The 20,975-nt window shown below is 42.2% G+C and overlaps 1 protein-coding gene across 1 annotated transcript in view; it reads left to right on the top strand.

The window, feature by feature from the left end:
* LOC147905883 (D-xylose-proton symporter-like 3, chloroplastic) overlaps window positions 1-20,975 on the top strand; it is a 62,093-nt gene that overhangs the window by 28,517 nt on the left and 12,601 nt on the right. Inside the window, exons 4-13 of the mRNA XM_087382148.1 lie at window positions 4,734-4,793; window positions 4,958-5,024; window positions 5,172-5,296; window positions 12,616-12,717; window positions 12,802-13,167; window positions 13,265-13,312; window positions 13,482-13,544; window positions 16,283-16,363; window positions 16,547-16,645; window positions 16,989-17,126. Of these exons, the coding sequence (XP_087238274.1) occupies window positions 4,734-4,793; window positions 4,958-5,024; window positions 5,172-5,296; window positions 12,616-12,717; window positions 12,802-13,167; window positions 13,265-13,312; window positions 13,482-13,544; window positions 16,283-16,363; window positions 16,547-16,645; window positions 16,989-17,126 (1,149 nt within the window). The remainder of the gene's footprint in view (window positions 1-4,733; window positions 4,794-4,957; window positions 5,025-5,171; window positions 5,297-12,615; window positions 12,718-12,801; window positions 13,168-13,264; window positions 13,313-13,481; window positions 13,545-16,282; window positions 16,364-16,546; window positions 16,646-16,988; window positions 17,127-20,975) is intronic.

Raw genomic sequence — 20,975 nt, 5'->3', positions numbered from 1 at the left:
AATAAAGAGCTGAGAATGAGCTGTGTAAAACTGTAAGAGATAACTGAAAAAAGCTGCTGAAACAGATCCCAAACCCTACTCCGTGCGCTGTTCCGACTCTCCATCTGATGCGCTGCGTGAACACCTTCCCAGAGGGCTGAACTGATGCCAAAGGCTGAGGCTGGTTAGAGGGCCACTGGGGGTGAGTGTCAGGCTGTTTAGAGGGGGCTGAGGAGCTGTAGGAGGCTGAAGTGCTGGGAGAACTGAATGAGAAAGAGGGCGTGGAGGCCCCCTATTTATAGGGCTTTTGGGGCTGGTTGGTTGGCCCCATAAATGGCAGCCTAGGGAGGGGTGCAGGGTAGCCTATAAAGGCAGCCCTTCCCTTGCCATTCTCTTCACTTGTTCCAGCCCTGAGGGGGCCCAGAAGGGCTCCTATCCTAGGCTGGACCTAAACCTATCCCTAAATCTAAGACAGAAACACTACCCTATGGTTCTCCAGTAGGTACTAGTGAACAAGGACTGATCTTCCGACTTGATCTAAGGTTGAGAGACTGACTTACGTAGCTTGTGCCTGACTGTCCTTGGACAAGGGCTTACAACATACGACAAAATCTCCTATCAGGGAACTATTACGCACTTGTCGATGTAGCCAGTCCATGAGATCTTTTTCCATTGATGTTGCTGGGTAGAGGACTGAGAAAGAATAAAGCTCCCTATTGGAGCTATGTTATGAGATTTGAATGCCAATAGCATGGCAACAATCTAGTTATGTCCTAGAGCAATATCATTTGACCTTTCCCTTTAGCTTGAAGCCATAGGGAATGTTGGCTATGGCTAACTTGTAGCCACATTTGGGAATGTTTGCTGCAAAATCTTTCATGTCATAGCAAAAACATTATAGTGATAATTTGAAACTTAAAGGGTCAGAGCAAGGGCCAAATCTCTTCATGATGTGTCATCCTTCTCTTATTGAATCAGCCCTTCTTACCTCTCCTTTTTTAGCCTTGCCGATTTAATATGTGCAAGTTGAGAAAGCTCCCCACCTCTAAGGAAAAATGCTAAATCCCATCCATCTATCACGTTTGCCTTCAACCATGTTAATGTCACCTAACAACATTAGATTACTTCCACGTGCATTAATGAAGTCCTAGTCCTCCATTCTATCATTGGGAGGATAGACAAAGACAAGTATGAACATTATTTTTTTGAATGTGATATCTATTGCAATCAATAAAGAGACAGCCATAAGATTGCTAAGATATTTACCGAGGGTTTCCATAAATTTTTAGCCCAAATTCATGACTCAACATGTGGATTTGCTCCCTCTCACGGATGTTGTCTTGTGCTATCATTTTACCTATTGATATTTGATATTATTTTCTATAGTCCATCCATAAAGAAGTATAGCTCTCCTTTGTCCATGATTCAATTTGTAAAAGGTATAGGGAATGGATCGAAGATGATCTATGCATTAAGCTTCTTGTAGTCTATAAAGACACGAATCTTTCCATTCTTCTTAAAGACTACCACAATAGCGAACAACTAGTAACTAGTCACTTTTGTTAATGGCATACGTAGCCTGTTAGTGTGCAGCCCATCAGAAGCCATGGATTCCTGCATGATTTCCAGGTACTCTCTTGGTGATTGTGCACTTGTATTCTCTTGATTACTTGCTGTTCTACGTAGCTGCTATCTTCTAAGGTAGTCTAACTAATGGTTTAGGCTTAGATTAGCAGGCCTACTAGCTGGATTAGCTACCCAACAAACTCAGGAATCTCAGTGCCATACTTAGCGTAAGGATAGGAAACCATATGCCTCAAGTTTCAACACAGCACCAACTCTCTTCTTGGATGTGTGCACACAAGCCCACAACAACGCTCGGAAGCCAGTGCCCAAAATTGATGCAATATCTCTCAATCTAGCAGCCATGCCACCCCTACCTTTGTTATAAAGACTCCGTAGAGTGTGCTCATCTCTCAGTATTCTTCTCAGTCCCATCGTCGTCATCACATGCACCTAGCTGCCAGCTTCCCATATCCGTGGGTACGCCAGTTATCCGTGAGTGGCCATGAGCTTTTCTTCATCACTTCTTGTAATTAGAGTCTCTCTTGAAAACCATATTAGGAAAATCATGATTATTTACAGGATGCCTTTGGCTACTTCTTAACTCCCATGGCAAATTCACCTACATGTTGGTATCCCTATGTGTGATATATAGCATGTACCATATCTACAGTGATTTCTTGAGCTCCAAAAGTAGGCCCATTAACGTTGTGCACTACTAGCTCAAGTGCCATGATAGAGACCTGAGCCTTTGTGAAACGCATCGTTCTCGGTGTGTATTCTCTATTGTCGAGAAGCTGTCGTGCCGAGTATCTCACCATCACATGTTACTTTCCTGTCATGGGGCCTACAAGTTGCTTAAGATTCTTACTGCATACGTGAAAGGGGAGGCACATTTTAGCACATCAACCCTCCTGGGGGGGGCTTTGGATGTTGCCAGATCTCACGTATTGCTTGTTGAACCTGCTCCTCACGGGGTAAAGCAGTGGAAATCCGGTGGGAGTCCACCTCGGGACTGCTTTAAGTGAAATACAATCGAGAAGTGATTTGACATCATCATGCTTGCCAAAAAACCCCCCTTTGTGCATCACCCAATTCTTCACATAAAATTGGTCAAGGCGCTCTAGCAGCCCATCCTCGGGAATGGATTTTCGACGGTGGTGCTTCCAGGCACATGACTCCTTCGCGTGAGCAGTTTTAGGGCTTTCGGTGGTAGTGGATCACATTTTTGTTGGCAAAAAATCTACTATTTCAGTTCGAGTTTAGATCAAGCTTGGATCATTCTTGATGGGGAAGCATTCCTCCCAGGTACCGTATGCTCCATCTCTTAGTTTCCATTTGTTGTTAGTGCATGAGATTGGCAAGCGCATAGAGTTTGAGAAGACTTCCTTGGATATCCATCTCTTAGTTTCCATTTGTTGTTAGTGTACTGAAGTGTGCAAGATTGGCAAGGGCACAAGAGTTTGAGGAGGATTCCTTGGATATTTGGGACAAAGCCACCGGCCAGGTTGTTCGGGAAGGCATGATTAACAACGGGATCTACATCACTGCTCTCTCTTCCATCACATGTAGTCCTCTTAGAGACTTGCGGCATCATTTGAATGTAATTGCACTATGGCAAGCCTTCCAAGACCACATGTCACAGGATTGCAGCCACATGTCACAGGATTGCAGTTCGAGTCCATGTAAGAAGGAAAGAAAAAAAGAAAGTTTATTAAAGTCTTTGGAAGATTGCAGGTTTATGAGTGTGAGAGAAACTTGATACAATAAGTTGAAAGGTGGAGCTACTAAATGAGCATCATCACCCATGCTAATTTCTAAGTACTACATAGTCATAACATCATCATCATCATCGTCATCATCATCATCATCATCATCATTGTCATGTCAAAGTCTAGTTATATGTGTGAGTGGAGGTCCGAGAAAGGTGTGGGATATCATGGTGGGCCTGGTCGTGGGTGTTGAATTGGCACGAAGTCAGAGATAGAGTGTTGGCGGCTATCTGTGGATGTGGTCTGTTGTCGCCTTCCCGAGGGTTTTGAAAGTGTGAGTGGAAGCACCGTCTCTCCAGTCGGGCTAATGAAGCATATCCTTGCTCAAATGGGCTTGGATCACCGGTCTAATGGTGAAAATAGGGACAAAGAAGGAAACTCCTAAGTATGTGTATGCCGAAACAATCTCAACCGATGATCCATTAAATTGTGAACCGCTCTCTATGCATAGTTGCTCAGGATGTGTTGAAGATCATAACCTTGGTTGTCTCAAGATTGACCCTCAAATCATGTGACTCACAAAATGTCTAAAGGTCTTTAACGCATCTAGGTGTCTTTGGAGGCCCTCTGCAGAAGAAGATAATAGCACCATGTCATTTGAATATGAAGACGATGAACCGGTGAGAGAGCATCCATCTCCCCTTAGTGTCTCCATGAAGATCTCGGCTCATCTATGTAGAGGCCAAACAAAGTTGGTGATAACGGTCAACCTTGTTTGACCCCAATAGTGCTCATGATTTCCTCTGTCCATCCAGCCCCTTTTCGGACTCTGCATGAGACCCTCTCATAGAGTGTCTAAACAGCTCATATGATGCAATAAACTTGGTGCATAGTCCCTCATGATCTTTCGCTCGGCCATTATGGAGCTTCAGTCATGTGTACTTGACACTGCCATTGGTGAAAAGAGTGCAGGAGGTAGGATGAGGTGAGTGCGAGGAGAGGTGAGGGGCGGGTTGGTGGGGGATGTCATACAACGTGCGGGCATAGGTGTGTCAGCTCTATGTGTCTGTGAGGGGTGACGGGGATCGCCGCTGAAGGAACTTCTGCCAAAAGTCGTTGGAGTTGTTGCTAAACAAAATGTTTATCAACTCCTTGTCTCGATGGACAAAAGCCTGCTCCTTCCGGCGCACTAGTTGACGGTACTCACGCATCGTCTCTGGTGTCCTCTAATGCAGTTAAAACTGAATGATTGCGATATGATAACCGAGTGTTTTATCCTAAGCCTAAAGTGGATGATGAAATACATTAAAATTTTCCTTTCTTGATTTGATTCTTTTGCATATAAGCACCTCGCACAAGGATACAGATATGCCCCCCAAAAAAAGAAAACTGTTTGTTAATGATGAGTTCAGGTACGTTCCAAGATTCATTAAGATATATACTTACCATTGGATATGGATGGTTTATCTGGTGATGCAGTCCTCCTTGTTCAGTGGAATGGACTGGTATGACCTTTCGTCAGTGGAGATTGGGCTTGTGGTAAGTTTGCCTTTCGGACATCCAAACTACTGCAAGTATGCATCGGTCTTTGGTTGGCATTAGGAATCAGGATTAAAGAACTGCATGCTATTTACTGATGCTTAAGGATACACAAGGTGATTGATTAGAAATCTAATTCTAAGGCCAGGTTTGTTATTTTGCAGAAAAGTGGATCACTTTATGGAGCACTTGCAGGGTCTGTCTTGGCCTTCAATGTAGCAGATTTTCTAGGTTTTCCTCAAATCCAATAAGAGATACCTGTCCTTTGCATATTTGTTTCAATTTGAAATTGGTAGCATCAAAATTTATGTCATGTTGTTACTCAATATAAATTGAGGCAAATAGTCTAAAAAATAATTTGTTGGGAAAATTATGAAGGTCGCCGAAGGGAGTTGCTTACTGCTGCAGTTTTCTTTATGCTTGGAGCCATATTGATGGCTGGAGCGCCTAACTTTGCTGTCTTGATCATTGGAAGATTAGTTTATGGTTTCGGAATTGGTGTGGTAAGTACCTAGTCCTCTGTAATACATCTCCTCACTCTCAAATTGGATATTCTTCACAGTACATTGGAGCACCTAACTTCACTTTCTTGCTTATTGAAAGATTAGTTTATGGCTTTGGAATTGGTATGGTAAGTGTCTTGGGCAAGTCTTCTGTAATACACGTAATGCTTGTTCAAATGGGATATCATTAACTGTACATATATATAGATATATATATATATATAGATATATATATATATAGATATATATATATATATATATGCATGAACAGTTCTATCAACACAGCTTCCTGTCCTTGTCTTGTTGTTGGATTACGAAAGATCTTGTATTAATGTGCAGTCAGACCCTTACAATGTATATTCGTAGAACTTCTAGACGTTAAAGGTAGACTTCATGCATCCTGCATCAGATTTTTCTCTAAACCATGAAAATGTGAGCAGGTGCCTTATGTTATCAATGCTTGTTTGCAATGAGCTAGCAACCTTCTCTTATAATTTTCTGGGGCGAGTATAGCGGTTTGTGTACTCGCAACTAGTGGTGGCTGAGGGGTGAAAGGACTGTATTGTGTTTATTAAGCATAGAATCTTAAAAAGTTACTTTTGATCAAAGTGATGGTTGCTTTAGATATCTCCATCTGTCTTTTTGAAGTACGGAGAAAAACAAAGTAAACAGATTACTAATAAGTTAATTCAAATATTTCCTACAAGTTCGTTTACAACTTAGAATCCTACTACAATGATGGAGCATGATAGTGTGACATGAAGTTGGGGGTAATGAAACTTCATGCACCTCTTACCTTCTTGCTCTTCCCCATCTTAATAATAGAGACCCTTATCACTTGCAAAGAGAGATGAAGAAAATATTTTCATGCGAAAAAAACCACAACATATCTTTCTCCTTGCTTCCCTTAGAGGAGAATGAATATGGTGACATCCCAAGTGATGTTGTAGTCTAGCATCGGGAGAAGAAAAGGATCCGCAGAGGCCATTATCTCACCAAGCCGATTGGCGCCAAAGAGAAGAGTGATGCGTTGTTGGAAGAAGATCTTTCATCTCAACATGACATGAACTGATATATATCTAGGGGCTTGAAGGGGCTGATTTGGTTGGATGGATAAATCCCAGGGAAACATGGCACCTCCTTCACAGAAGCCTCTAGAAATGGCTTAAAATCATTCTACAAACTGCTAGAAAACATAGAGGTCTATAACTTTTACCAAAAAACTGCGATCATAAATTAAAGTACATACAGGGATGTGCCTTAAAGGAGCTTCGTATTGATATAAGTTTCGTTGAAAACAAATAACCGGTTGAAGAGATATGGATAGTTTACTGAAAGAGGGTAAAAACTACCATAAAAATAAGTAGTCATACACAGAGACTCATAACTTCTTGTCTTGGACCCATTGTAAGAAACTAATAAATGGGAGGGAGACCCTTAAAGAGAGCTTCGCTCTGATATAAGTTTCATTGAAAACAGATAACCGGTTGAAGAGATATGGACAATTTATAAATTCAATCTACGTTAAAAAGATTAGCAATTGAGTCGAGGCAGATTTTGAGGTGGCAAGGTGCGTTTGTATGCATGATTACACATTCTTTTATCAATGGATTTTCTATCAGTTGAGTTGAAGCAGTTTCCTTCGCAGATCTTTTGTGTAAAATAACCTTCTTGGGCTGCACGGCTTGCACGTCCTATATTCTTTGCCATTTCATATATCTTTGGTTTCTATTTGCAGGTTGTAGGATCGTTAGATGATAGAGAGAGAGAGCAAGGTGCAAAGAGTTTGTAGGATCGTTAGATGATAGAGAGAGAGCAAGGTGCAAAGAGTCGATAGAGTCTTAGCTGTCACGTCAATCTTGAGTAATAGAAAAGAAACAGTACAAAGTACTTGTACCTAGACCTAGGACTAAGTGTCCTAGGTGTCACATAGGACTAAGTGTCCTATGTGGCCTAAAAGGCACTAAAACTATAAGTGCCTATATTTATGCCTACAAGGCACATGCCATGGCCTATAGGGCATCACTAGAACCACCAGAAGATGGCCTACAAACCCCCCTCCATGGGATGGGCTGAAGTATTCTGGAAACATCTTAGAATACCTGGTATTTTCTGGTCATGGTTGCACATGTTCATCCAAAAGGATATAGCCACCTATGAATGTACAAGGGATGTCATATCATGTAACAAAGGGAACCAAGTGTAAAGCTTGTCAGAAGACTTCGAACTTGGGATGAGGAAGTGCCTTTGTAAACATATCTGCTATGTTGTCCTCTGTGGGAAGATAGGACAACTCTATGTCTCTTGCTGACAACCGCTCCCGAACATAATGATAGTGAACATCAATATGCTTGGTATGCGCATGAAACACTGGGTTACGTCCAATGGCCAAAGCACTCTGGCTGTCAGTGTAGACAATAGTGGAGGATGTCTGGCGAATACTAAGATCTGTAAGTAACTATCGAAGCGAAACACACTCTACTGTGGCAGTGAAAGCTGCCATGTACTCAGCCTCACAGCTAGATGTGGCAATTGCTGGTTGCTTCTTGCTAAGCCAAGAGATACATGAATTGCCAAGCAAAAAACAATTGCCGGTATGTGACACTCTAGTGTCAGAACATCCTACCTAGTCACTATCTATGTAAGCATGCATGGTAAGTGAACCCTAATCACCATAGAAGAGGGCTAAATCCTGAGTGCCTCTGAGATATTTGAAGACTCTCTTCACTGCCTGCCAATGCTGTGAACTGGGCATGTGCATGAATCTGCTGAGTTGAGATACTGCATACTGTAAGTCAGGTCTGGTGTGACATAAATAAATAAGGCATCCAACAGCCCAGTGATAAAGAGTGATATCACATGGTGGGCTCCCATCATGAGCTGAGAATTTGAAGCCAAGGTCCATTGGAGTAGAAATTGGCTTGCAATCCTCGAACTGAAAACGATCAAGGAGCTGTCCAATATACTTGGACTGTGACATCATGATACCCCCCCTCAACATGAGCAAACTGAATGCCCAAATAATAGTGGAGCTGTCCCATGTCTGACATTTCAAAAACCTCTTGCAAATCAGCCTTGAAAGCTGCAATATGCTGAGGATCTGGGCCTGTGATGAGCATATCATCCACATATAAAATCAGCACTAAAAAATCAGATCCACTCCCACGGACATAAAGAGTGGGTTTTGTGGGGCTATTCTGAAAACCAAGAGATAGTAAGTGTGCATGAATTTTGGCATACCATGCTCGGGGTGCCTGCTTCAGACCATAAAGGGCTTTTCTAAGCCGGCATACCTTGTTTTCAGAATTAACAACCTCAAAGCCAGGAGGTTGTGTGACATAGACTTCTTTGTGCAGATCCCCATGAAGAAAAGCAGTTTTGATTTCAAGTTGGTGCACTTGCCAATGGTGATGGGCTGCAATGGCAATGACACATCTAATGGTAGTAATCTTGGATGTGGGAGCAAATGTCTCCTCAAAGTCAATGCCTTGTTGTTGGCTTTGTATCGATCTATGCTGCCATCAGATTTCTTTTTTAATTTGTAGACCCACCGGGCACCAATGGCATGCTTGCTGGGAGGGAGATCTACTAATTCCCATGTGTCATTTTTGGCAATGGATTGTAACTCAGCTCTCATTGCATCCATCGACTCTTTGCTGTCAAAAGCATCTTTATGGCACAAAGGCTCTTCATTGCAAGCTGTTTCTTCATAGATCACCCCCTCCCACTTGGCGCTGACGACTCAAATTTGTCCTTCAGTATCTCGACCGCATTACCAGTTATAGGACATGATCCCCCTTCCCCCGCCCAGGTTGGAGTACACTTTGATCATTCTCTTCATGCGGTATACATAAGCCACCTGTCTCAGGGGCTGGCGACTCCCTTTGGTGATGATGCAGACCTCACTCACTCTTCGGAGACACTTGTTTCATTGGTCCAGAATGCGGCCATCAGACCATTCCCCACGATCCTCTCTACAACACGCCTCCCCACCCAAGGAGATGCCACAAAACCCATGGTTTGATGATAAGTGCTCAGAGCTGATATCCCTGTTCACCATCTATAATGTGCAGACGGCACTACGTCAGCTTCACAACTGGCGAGCACAGGATCATGAGGCTGAGCACTAGTCCTTGCGCAAGTGTTCAACCAGGCTGTTTGTCACAGGTTTCCCTCCGCTTGGAGCACTACCACCATCAACCCGATACACAAGTTAGGAGATCCCATGGATACTGGGAATTATTGCCCACACATTATTGCCTTCAAAGAGATACATGAGCAACAAGATTTAGGGCAGGCCGGGTGGAAGAGACATCACTCTACTCTAGATCACACCTTCACTCTACGGGCCATCATTGAGGAGGCGAGATCGAGATCCCAGAAAGTCTACGTGGACTTTTGGAAGGCCTTTGACACTGTCCCATGGACTCGCATGATTAGGAGGCTTCAAGAGAGGCAGATTCCTGCAGAATGATATGGGGGGTGATGAGCTTATACGAGACAGTCAGAGGTAGAGTACATGCTACAAGAGGTTTATCAAATTGGGTTGAGAGCATGATTGGAGTGAAGCACGGATGCCCCCTCTCACCGACACTTTTGGGCTGTATACAGATGAGATCACTACCTTCATTGTGATAGTTTAGGAGGTGAGGGATCACTGCTTGCTGACTTGATGGTACAAATATTGTTCTATGTTGATGACATAGTCCTCGTATCCTCCTCCCTAGAGGTGTTCTGTTGGGAGAGGAACCTGACAGACAACCTTGGGAAGACCAAGGTTATGATTTTCAACACTCACAGGTGGTGCTTCGTCGACACAGTTTCACCTACCAAGGCGAGCCCGTAGAGATTGTGTAGTCCTACACATATTCGAAGCACTTTTCTCGAGCCTTGTCTTCAGAATGGTCCATTCAGCCAAAGCACAATTCACACACGGCTAGGGAGCTCTAGCTCAACTAGAGCAACAGTGCTTTTAGGTGCACTTCCAGGACCCGCATACGCAGGGATGGCTTTTTTATACGCTCATGAGACCAGCCATTTCTGCATCACCTTTCTTGGGGAGTGACCTCTCGACGGCAAACTGGAAGAGGCTTGAGAGATTGCATGTGATTATGGATTCTCGGGTGATCAGAAGTAAGCCCTCGGTCCCTCTTCAGATTATACAAGTAGAGTTCGCCACGACACCTCTCCAAATTGATTCTATCTTTCAGAGAGTGACCCTGCCTGGAGAACTCCATGATGTTGGCATAAATTGTCTCATATGGGTTGTGACCCTCTCTAGTGACATCATGCGCATATGATGATGTATTTGGGGGGAAGCAGCACACCGCCATAAAAGTTGGTTGTGCGTTAGGTAGCTGGATGATGGTTCATGTCTACAACATTCTCTTTGCTATCACAATGCTACAGTGTAATGTCACCAAGTATTGAGGATACTGATGTCTGAAGAGGGAAGGAATGTTACGCTCTAGCCGAGGTAGCATGACCTCGGAAGAATCAGTCGACATTTCCCTTAAGGATCTATGTTTGTAATATATTTGTTTGCGCTTCATGTAAATGATCGAGAGGGAATTAATGTCAAGGTCCTAGGTGAGGGATGATAGCACCAGACTAGGTGGATCTAAGGCTAAGGGCCTAATGTAAGAAATGTGCCTAGGGGCAAAGGAAATTAAAGTATCCCAAGAGAGGGGCATCAAATGCTTGACACCTTCATGCACTATATGTATCTCTCCCTCCTCTTTCTGCCCTCTCCCGGATGATGACCTTACCATCTTCATATACAGCCCATCTCCGCTCTTGTCTTGCAGCCAACACATGGGCCATCCCTTCTCTTCTGTGCGCTTGTTGTGAGATCATCATCTAAGTATGTTGTAGTCCCCTTCAAGGCTGCCCTCATGCTCACGAATGTAGACCTGTCTGCTAGTGTCCGGAATCTCACTTTCATAGGTCTTGTTGGTGCATCATCCTTTCCCACTCTCCAAGCTGCCTTGAAGGTAAGAATGACCCCCATCTTAGTGATCAAGACTTCAGCATCTGCCATTGCAGTGGCCCCGACTGAGAGGCCTCTAACAAGGACATTTAGTGCTTTATTGTTTCTTTTCTTCTCTTCTTCTAAGGCATCATAATAAATTCTTTCTTTGTTGGAGCTGCTTTACCCTTATTGACTACTTCATTCCACTCCATTTCAGCCTTTCCTATGTCTATTTGCTTGGAAAACTCCTCATGCTTCACTTGCATTGTCATATGTAGGGAAGCCATCTCTTCCTTGAGCTTTTCTTCTCTATCTTGAGGGTATTCAGCTCCTCATTAAGGGGTGTTTGGATCTGCCCTTCTTCAAGTGGGTTGTGGGCCAGAATACAAGTGGGTTGAGAGAGAGAGAGAGAAAGAGATTAACGGCTTCAGAAGCCCTTGTGGGACTATGAGACAAAGCACACTCACTAAAAAGGTAAACACAAAAAATCAGTTATAGACCGAGAGTCTCTTGGGAGCGCATATAACCACTTCCAAAGTTATTATAGATAAGCTATATTATACTAGGTGTGAGAGAGAGAGAGAGAGAGAGCAGAATGCGAATAGAGATGTACAGGAATAACTACACGTTTATTACTGAGAAAACCTTCACTGTAAAAGATAGAATACAGGTAGTGCCCTTTTTATAAGGGGGAACCCCTGCTGGTTGGTCTGGTCCATCAGGCTGACCAGACTTGACTGGCCCTGACAGGCTGGTCGGTTTAATTGGACCTGTCGGATCCATCAACTCAAATCTTGATCCAAGGGTCTGGTGGTTGGTTGGACAAACAGGCCCAAACCTGCCCTGCTTACCTGGCCCAGATGTGGCCTTTACCAGGTCCTGACCAGCCCCTTAACCAGGCTTGTAGACAACCTTTCATCCACCCATTGTCCCTGGAAATGTCTGCTGGAAAAGCCTTCAATAACTGTACAAATACAGTGAGAACATTGCACTTATCTCAGGTGGGCACACCCACATACAAGCCCTCACTCACCAGTGACTAATGTATAGACAGGAGATGACAGATTTCTAACAGGAGCACTGCTGCATCTGTTTAAAATTAAATAGTTCCATTAATTGCCTACACAATGTCTGAGTATGACTCCTAGTATTTTGGGAATCTGGTGTGTTGATAGGATTAGCAACGCTGAAACAACAGATGTCAAATGTTGGATGATTTATCTACATTAAGCGTAAGGCATGGAATTGCAAGAAGTTAGTTGTCTGGTGACCTGAGAAACCATTGTAAGGGCTACGTGTAAAGGTCAGTCTAGGTTTCATGATCTTAATGTAAGATTCCTTGTGGCAGACTATGCATGGGGGCCCCATGTACATTGCAGAGACATGTCCTGTCGAAATACGTGGGACACTGATTTCTATGAAAGAGGCCTTCGTAGTTTTGGGGATGCTGGTAAGTTTGCTTACAAAGAGACAAGTTTATGAAGAATCTTTTGCCTGCTTTTGTCTACCAACTCTTAATCTTTTTGTTCGACAGCTTGGATATCTTGTTGGTTATCTGGTGGTAGATACAGTAGGAGGTTGGCGGATCATGTATATAGTTGGTGCACCTATCGCTGTTGTTATGGCGATTGGCATGTTGTGGCTACCTTCATCACCTCGCTGGATCCTGCTTCAAGCATGCAAAGGAAAACATAGAATGGATTCAGCACGAGAGAGTGCTATGGCAGCAATGTGTAGGTTGAGGGGAAATGATGCTGATGAACACGTTTTAAAGCATCAACTAGAGGAAACCTTGCAATCATTGCAATCTGTTCAAAATGAAGCAAGCCTCTCAGACATTTTTAAGGGCAGCAGCTTGAATGCCCTTATAATTGGTCTTGGCCTTGTTTTATTCCAGCAGGTGTGCATGTGCCAGATTTGTTTTTTTGTATTCATGGCTAACTATTATTGCAAAAAAGGTCTTGTAACATGGATTCTGACTTAGCTCGGAATCTCAGTTTACTGGACAACCTAGCGTTCTTTACTATGCTGCAACAATCTTTCAGGTATAGTGATCTCACAAGTAAGGGCAATTAATCTGGGGTCATCGTTTTAGTTTGCTCCAATTGGCAGATTTAAGGAGTTCATCACAGTGGCAACTGGGCAATTTTCCCTTAAATCTGTTGTTTTTCTCAGATCTGTTGTTTAGCAAAGCATTCATTGATTGCTGTACAGAATGCAGGATTTTCTACTGCCTCAGATGCAACAGGAGTTTCTGTCATCCTTGGCCTTGTCAAGGTGAGAACGAACTCTCTCTGTTCTTTGAAATGTCCTTCACTATAAAACAGGCTATTGATGCTAGTGTCTAGACTTGTTTTATAGTAGGCAACTCTTGGAGTTCTTCTGGGTATTGAAGGAATAAATTTGAGAATAGAAATGTCTCTGGAAATGATAGCCACAAAATACTTCGCAGATGACACCCCCTTAAAATGGAAGGCACGGCATATAATAAATGCTATGCATGATCTAGTATTTGTGCCTTGTTAGTGACTATCCAAGGTTAAAAACTGTGTTTTTCTTTGGCTTTTACCAAGAAACTTGGGGATGTGTGATGATTCCTCTGTACATGTATACATAAGCACACTTGTTGGTTGTGTATCCTTGTCTGTAAACAGACCCATACCCACTAAAGCAAAAAGGCATGCTGATTTTGTTGGGTATAGCCAGTTGACATCATTATAATTCTTTCTAAGTGGATTTCTTATCTCTATTGTTTCAGGCAGTTGAATGAATTAGCGTTATCTTGAACAATTGCAGCATTTGCGGAGGGCACAAATTTTTATGCGATAAGCCTTAATTGTCAAAGGTTTTGAAAGCTTTTGTGAAACTTTAAATATCAGTATGTATAAATGTTGCATATGTTAGGTAATGGTTAGCCCATTTTGGTTTGTGAAAATGGCATAGTTGGTTTCGAACCTTGTGGGTAACTACTTTTTGTTTTACAAGTCAATTTTGGTCTGTGTTTCATGGAGGTATTTTGGCCGCATCTGCTTAGCCACCTTTTAAAATAAGATAAAATAAACTCTCGCCACTATGGTCTATGGACTTCTTAAACAAAGTCTTTCTTGCACTGTAAACCATAATAGGAGAAGAGCTCTCTTTGCAGTATCTGCCAGCCTTCAGAAACAGTGGAGTTTCCAAAAAATGGACAAGTAGATTCAATGATTGAGAGGTTCCTTGAGACCTCTATCCCTCTCCTTGTCTAGGAAAGAGATACAGAGCTTCTCATTATTTGTAGGCTTGAACCTTATATCCCCTAATAACTGATGCTATTGCATTTATCATGTCGGTGAAGCAAAGAACACAGTGGCATAGAAGGAACAAGCCACACTCATCCTCCTCCTCCCTTGAAGTATTGCTGAACACAGGTGGCATGGCTGTCTGAGTTAGTACATTTGGTTCTGTACTGGAACCAAAACTCCCACTCCTACCCCGTTTGTGTAGCAGCTCCCACCCTGCTCGCAGTAGCGAGCCTGCCTTCTTTCCCTTCCTTTGCTTCTCTCTAACTCCTCCTCCCTCCTCCCTCTCCCCTCTCTGCACAGCAACTAAGCCTTTCTTCCTACATCTTGGCAAGTTAGTTCAATGTTGGTACAGGTGAATTGAAATAAGGGCTGCTGCAACTTTAGCATACAAAGAATCCTGGGTGTCTCAAGCTGTGCAAGAGGTAGACGCAGAGCAAAGAAGGAGAATCTATACTTGCTCACAGAGCAAGACAAGAGCATGCAAGATTGCGATCTCCTTGACTTAATCCTTGACCGCAGGAAGGGCCCATACATTATTTCTTTTATGTCTGTTTCAAAGTCTTTTTGTTTTCACCATTCCTCTCTTTTTTAGATGCTTATAATTTATTTTTCTTTTTTTAAGATAGTTTCTCTCTCTCGTTTTTACATGATCTCCTTCTAGAATCCCCTTTTATGAGGGTTTCCTATCTCTTCATTTTCTTCCGTTTGCTTCTCTTGGCTCCTTGACAAGCTAAAATTTTCTCCTATGCGTATGTGCTTATAGATATCCAGTTTACAAGTCAAGAGCAGTGGACACATGTGGATCATCAGCCCACAGAAGAGACCTCCTTTTTGGCGTCAAATGTGGGTAGCCACGTGCCATGTTGCAATAAAATCATCAGCTTCACAACATCATTTACCTTTGCCTTTATCATCTTTGTTTCACTTTACGTCTGTTCTGCCAATTTCCAATATTCCAAATGCCACACGACAACGCTCTCGCACAAACCTCCCTTTAATAGGATGACAATTCTCAAGCTTATAAATCATTCACTTTGGTGCAAGGGGAAAAAGGGCGGGCAATTGGGGTGTGTGTGTGCTGTATGAGATATTGAATCACCCTTCGATCTACCCTATTGAGGCTGTTTTGTATGACCTTCCACACAAGCCGTTGACTCCTCAAGTACCGATTAATGTGGATTTATGTGCTTATGTGTTCCCAGCAACGCAACATGGAAATCTTTTTTATTTGATGTTGTGGGCAATTGCTCTTTTCATGGGAGTCTCTCCCAATTATGATCCAGCTTTTCTTTGTGATCGAATTAGAGATAATTATACAATACAACTAGGATCTGTTCAGCAACAAATCGTGGTCTTTCAAGATTAGAAGACTTGTGCAGATGCAAGTCTAAATTTTCGTGCAAAACACTAGGGTAAGCTCTCAAGGAGGAACACATTGGCACAAATGGGTGTTTGAATAATGGAATGCAAATGAGGGAGATATGCCGAAAACTTCAGAATCATACAGTTGTTGGCAGTTATTTTAACGTTGGGCGTAGAAGCAGTCATTTTTAATGTCAGGCGTAGAATCTGCCTCCAAAGTTCATGGCATGTTCCTAGCGTTTCTGAGGTTTTATCTTTATTGTATCGACCATTTGCTATTGCAAGACTTAAAAACAAAGGAATGGTTCTTATGAGAAACATTCAAGTTTCGTATGCGCGTTGGCTAATGATCATCATTTGGTGGAGCTGCAGATCTTGATGACACTAATTGCAGTCTGGAAAGTAGATGAACTAGGGCGAAGACCGTTGCTGATTGGAGGCGTGACTGTCCTGGTAAGATTTTCCTAAATTTGAATATCCAATTGGATCACCAATAAGTTGCTAATTCAATGTTTTCCTTATGTTTAAACGTCCCATTAGCTCACCAGTAGTTTGTATCTGATTTAATTTCTTAACTGTAAAGCGAATATGGTGTTTTTAAGCCCCTATAATTTCCCTCTTCACCTTCTTATGCAGACTCTTTCAGTCTTTCTTCTAGCATTTTACTATGCCTTTTTGCCAAATGTTCCAGCTTTGGCAGTCACCTCTCTGCTGCTCTATGTGGGCTCCTATCAAGTAAGATTCATCCATATAATTGGTCTGAATGCTTTGCTCAGTATTGGACAGTTCTATGTGAAGTCTGTAGAAGTAAGTCTGATGTCTTCTCACAAATAGCGAGACATGCTAGAGGAATTATCTACACATTCAATTGCCTTGTAGCTCCAACATGGAGTAAATTTTAATATAGCACCATGCATATCAGTTCTGACTGTTTCAATGCATTTTGTGTTCTTTGTGATCTAACATGCAAACAATGATCCTGGATCTGTTACATCCTTCAATTTTAGCCATGCCTTTGGTAGCAGAAATTTTTATTTCTATGTACAAGTAATTTGCTGTTATGTGCATATTATTTCAGGCTTCTTTTGGGCCTATAGGGTGGACTATGCTTTCAGAGATTTTCCCGTTACGAACACGGGGATGGGCTCTAAGTATCACAGTTCTTGTGAATTTTTCAGCAAATGCGCTAGTAACTTTTGCTTTCTCACCCCTAGAGGTAAATTTAATTTGGTGAATTTTTATTACGCAAGTTTGAAATACTTTGGTCTGAGACTCAATGTGTTTCTAAGAAAAAATGCTTCTTGGCAGTCAGTTTTGACTGCTTTATGCCAGCTGTTTAAATTCACTCCCTAGACTTAATGTAGGCTCAAATATTATGTGACGCGTAAGTTAATCCTCTTTCAGGATTTTGAGTTTCAAGTAAGAAGTGCATTTTATGTGGCTTGCTATCATCAGAAGTGCTAACTTTCGTTAAAGTCTTAGCACTAACGTGGCCAATTCCCAGATTCTTCTCCTTCAAATTGTGCTTGGGCTCATACAATTCAGCCAACCACATAGGCTCCTTGAGAGTGCTTGGCTTTTATGCGGCAACATCTGAGGCAATACTAGGATGCATTCCATGGATAAATTTGAGCATTCTACTTCTGTCATCAATGCCATGGACGAACAAAGCGAATTTCCAGAACTGTCTGATATAATTCTTCACTATTCCTTTTTGAGTCAAAATCATACCATTTGCAGATATATTAGTCCCAGACCAGGGGAGATACTCCCTTTCAAATGCTTCCTAAGTATAAATTACAACACCATCTTGTTGTAGATGCCTCCACCATGTATGCCCAAAGTCTTCAAGATGGAGCACAATTTTTTGCTTGATCCCCTTTTGGATACAATATGAAATAATCTTCCAGTTTGCTTATCCATTCTTCCAGCTTACCCGGTGAACCAGACTCACCTTTGAATTCGGAAAGGATAATTTTACCTTTGACATCTGATGTTAACCCCCTTGGAATCTGTGGGTTTCAAAGTTTGAAATATTGTTGAAATGTGAGAACTTATCTGAAATCAGCAAGTAGCCTTTGTACTCGTTAAATCTCTGACATAGAACTTTCAATTTCAGAACTGGTATTTTTCCGAATTGTTCCCTGTGGAAGATATTTTGCTTTATCGTCTCTCTCTCTCTCTCTCCCCCCCCCCCCCCTTAAATATAGTGAGCCCTCCTATTAGATCCCTCCGGAGCTGGAATTTCTCATCTGAATCAAGGACAAAGCACAAGGCCCAAACAACCTCGAATTAACTGCTCCTGACCTGATTGAATGTGATCTTCCTGGATACCGCCATAGAAACTTGATTTGTTTCCCTACAGGCTCCTTACTTCAAAGTTGAAGCTACAGCCTGCTCTCCTGCTATTGATCCCAATCCCAACATTGCAATGCCACCAGCTCTAATTGAATTTTCCATTTGTTCACCCTCCATCCTAGGGTCTGAATCACTCAATACTTACCTTCTCAACTGGTTTCCAGAATCTTTGTAGGTATTAGGAATACAGAGAACTCACTGTTCTGATCCGAATTCAAAAATTTCCCAAATCTTATAGCATATACTATATTCAATGAAGCATAGTAGAGAATCGAATAGACAAATGCCAAAATTTCTGGAGATCAGCTAGGATTTAGAGAGATCAACAGTTTTTTAGAAATTGCTCCAAAATTTGGGGCAAATCAGCTTCAATTACAATGTCACATAGTACAGCTCTTCAGAATACAATTGCGACTCAGATCTCCAAGAGGTAGCACCACATTTGTGAAATAGCCTTCCAGCTTTCAGACACCAAATACAGCTCCAATTCAAAAATGACCTAGGGCTTTGATGCAAGAGGTCATTCCGATCACAATGATGCAAAAAAAAAATCAAACTTGATAACACACAATGATGCAAAAAAAAATTCAAACTTGATAACATTGAATTTTCAACCTATTTACAGGCCCACACGGAATCCAGAGATTGAAACATCTTTTAACGACAAAAATTTGCACAGAGGTGTGCCATAGGCTTACAAACAAACATATGTTGCAAATTTCAAAAGAATTGGACATGATTTTTCTACAATTTCCCACAATTTTTATGCTCTAATACCAATGAAACAGAACTTGCCCTAACTCTGGCTATCTCTGGCTATCCCTGACCAGTGGACAATCTTGGGGCAGATCAACTCCAATATTAGAGCAGATTAAGCAGGAACTTCTTCCCTAACAAGAGGCCTAGGCAAGAGCAGCTACATTCATTACTTTAGAGCTGCAATGCAGAACTAAACAAAGAGTACCTCTCAAAAGTTAGGAAGGATGCAAGTCATGAGCTAGACCTACGACAGAAACTTGTGATGGGCTGCACAAGGACAGAAAGTGTTATTTCATTATTGAATTCTAGCTTGAGCAATGAGCCCTGCTGTACAGATCCAATTTGTTCACAAGCTGGTGATAGCTGATAATTTGTGTACAAATGGGGCAGCCAGGCTTTTTATGGAATTAAAGCAGGTTTTTTAGAACTATGTATGTGGGATACTACCCAAAAAGTGTGACGTGGCATCACCTACTTAGCCTAGATTACATCGCACTAACTATAAAGTCAATTAACTAGCCAACTAAACTAGCCCCTCTGTTACACACAGAAGGACTATGACCCTGTGTTTTCTGCTTCAGCAAGGTTTTCTGCAACAAGCCTTCTTGATGTTTTTCTGCCACAACGACGGTCTCTTCTCTGAAGAGTTTTTTGGCCAAAGTTTCTTGGCTAAGGTTCTCATTTGATTACACGTGGCAGAAAAGTTTTAGTCCTTTAAGGCCTCTTATTTCCAAATTACAAGGTTGTTATTTGGGCAGCTCAGCTGTAATTTTGACTGTGTTATTACAGTGAATTGTTTGCACCGCAACAAAAGCAGCTTTGTCTTTTCTAATGCTTCATTGTTTTTTAGCCCATATCTTCTAGTGTGCTCATGTGCTTTGTGTTGTATAAACCCATAGACACTGCCATGCGGTCTACAACCTGGTAAGACCTTCTCGCCATGGCAAAAGAACCCATTATGTGGACAAATTTGATGGCACTGGTTTTCACGCATGGCAGATTCCATTTGTTACTTGCTCATGTCAAAGGGTGTGGTCAATCGTGAAGTGAACAAGGAGATTCAACATCAATGGCAAGGACAACATCGATGATGATGAGAAAGCACAGTCCATTACGCTATGCATCACAAAGTGCCTCATTCATCACGTACCTAGATGAATCCAGGAACATTCCCAAACTCATCCTCTAAAAACACAACATAGTGCAGTTTCAATCTCATGATAGTCACTCATAAGGTTGAAAACCATAAACTTCATCACGCATAGCAGGGACTAGCTACTATGACATCCCCATTGACGTCATCAGCGCCCAACAGTGGGTGTAGACCATAGTATAACAATATGCTCTCACACATACAAATCCACACCCCCACAGATACTTGAGCATCCATTTATACAAAGTCTTTGTACCGAGTTTATGTTGGCACTCCGGAGGTGAAGGGTAGACTCATTCATCATGTGTCTAATCTCATGACAGTAAAGGCTATGTGGGAGGCTCTCTTGACAAATTCCTCAAGAGTATGCCGGTCGAATATGATTCTCTAGTCACTATCTTGAACACTTGAAGGGTGTAGTTTATCCCTTATAGTGCCTGAAGAAGGTGCTCTACAAATACGGAGACTCAAATCTCCTTCAACCCATACAAGTGCGTATTCGGCCTAAATTTTGTTGCTCATTGGTAAGTGAAACAAACAATTTCAACTCAACACACCAAGACAATTCCCTCCAAGGATGACTTGCGGAGAAGACGGTTAAGCAATTATCTCAGGCCCTCAAAAAGAATCTGTGCTATCTATGTGGTGAAAAGCGGACTCTGGAGCTTCTGAGGGTATGCAAACCTCAAGGCCAAATCAGGGGCAAAGTTCAGCATGATTCTCAGAGATTGATGATTAACCAGCCTCTGATGATCCAGTAGCAGCTTCGGAATTCCATGTTTATGAGAATGATGG

Source organism: Dipteris shenzhenensis, chromosome 1 (assembly GCF_047967505.1).
Source record: "Dipteris shenzhenensis isolate YYH24624 ecotype China chromosome 1, Dip_SZ_1.0, whole genome shotgun sequence".
Lineage (NCBI taxonomy): Eukaryota > Viridiplantae > Streptophyta > Polypodiopsida > Gleicheniales > Dipteridaceae > Dipteris > Dipteris shenzhenensis.
Note: the sequence above shows the minus strand (reverse complement) of the source record. Positions and strands in the feature narration are given on the sequence as shown.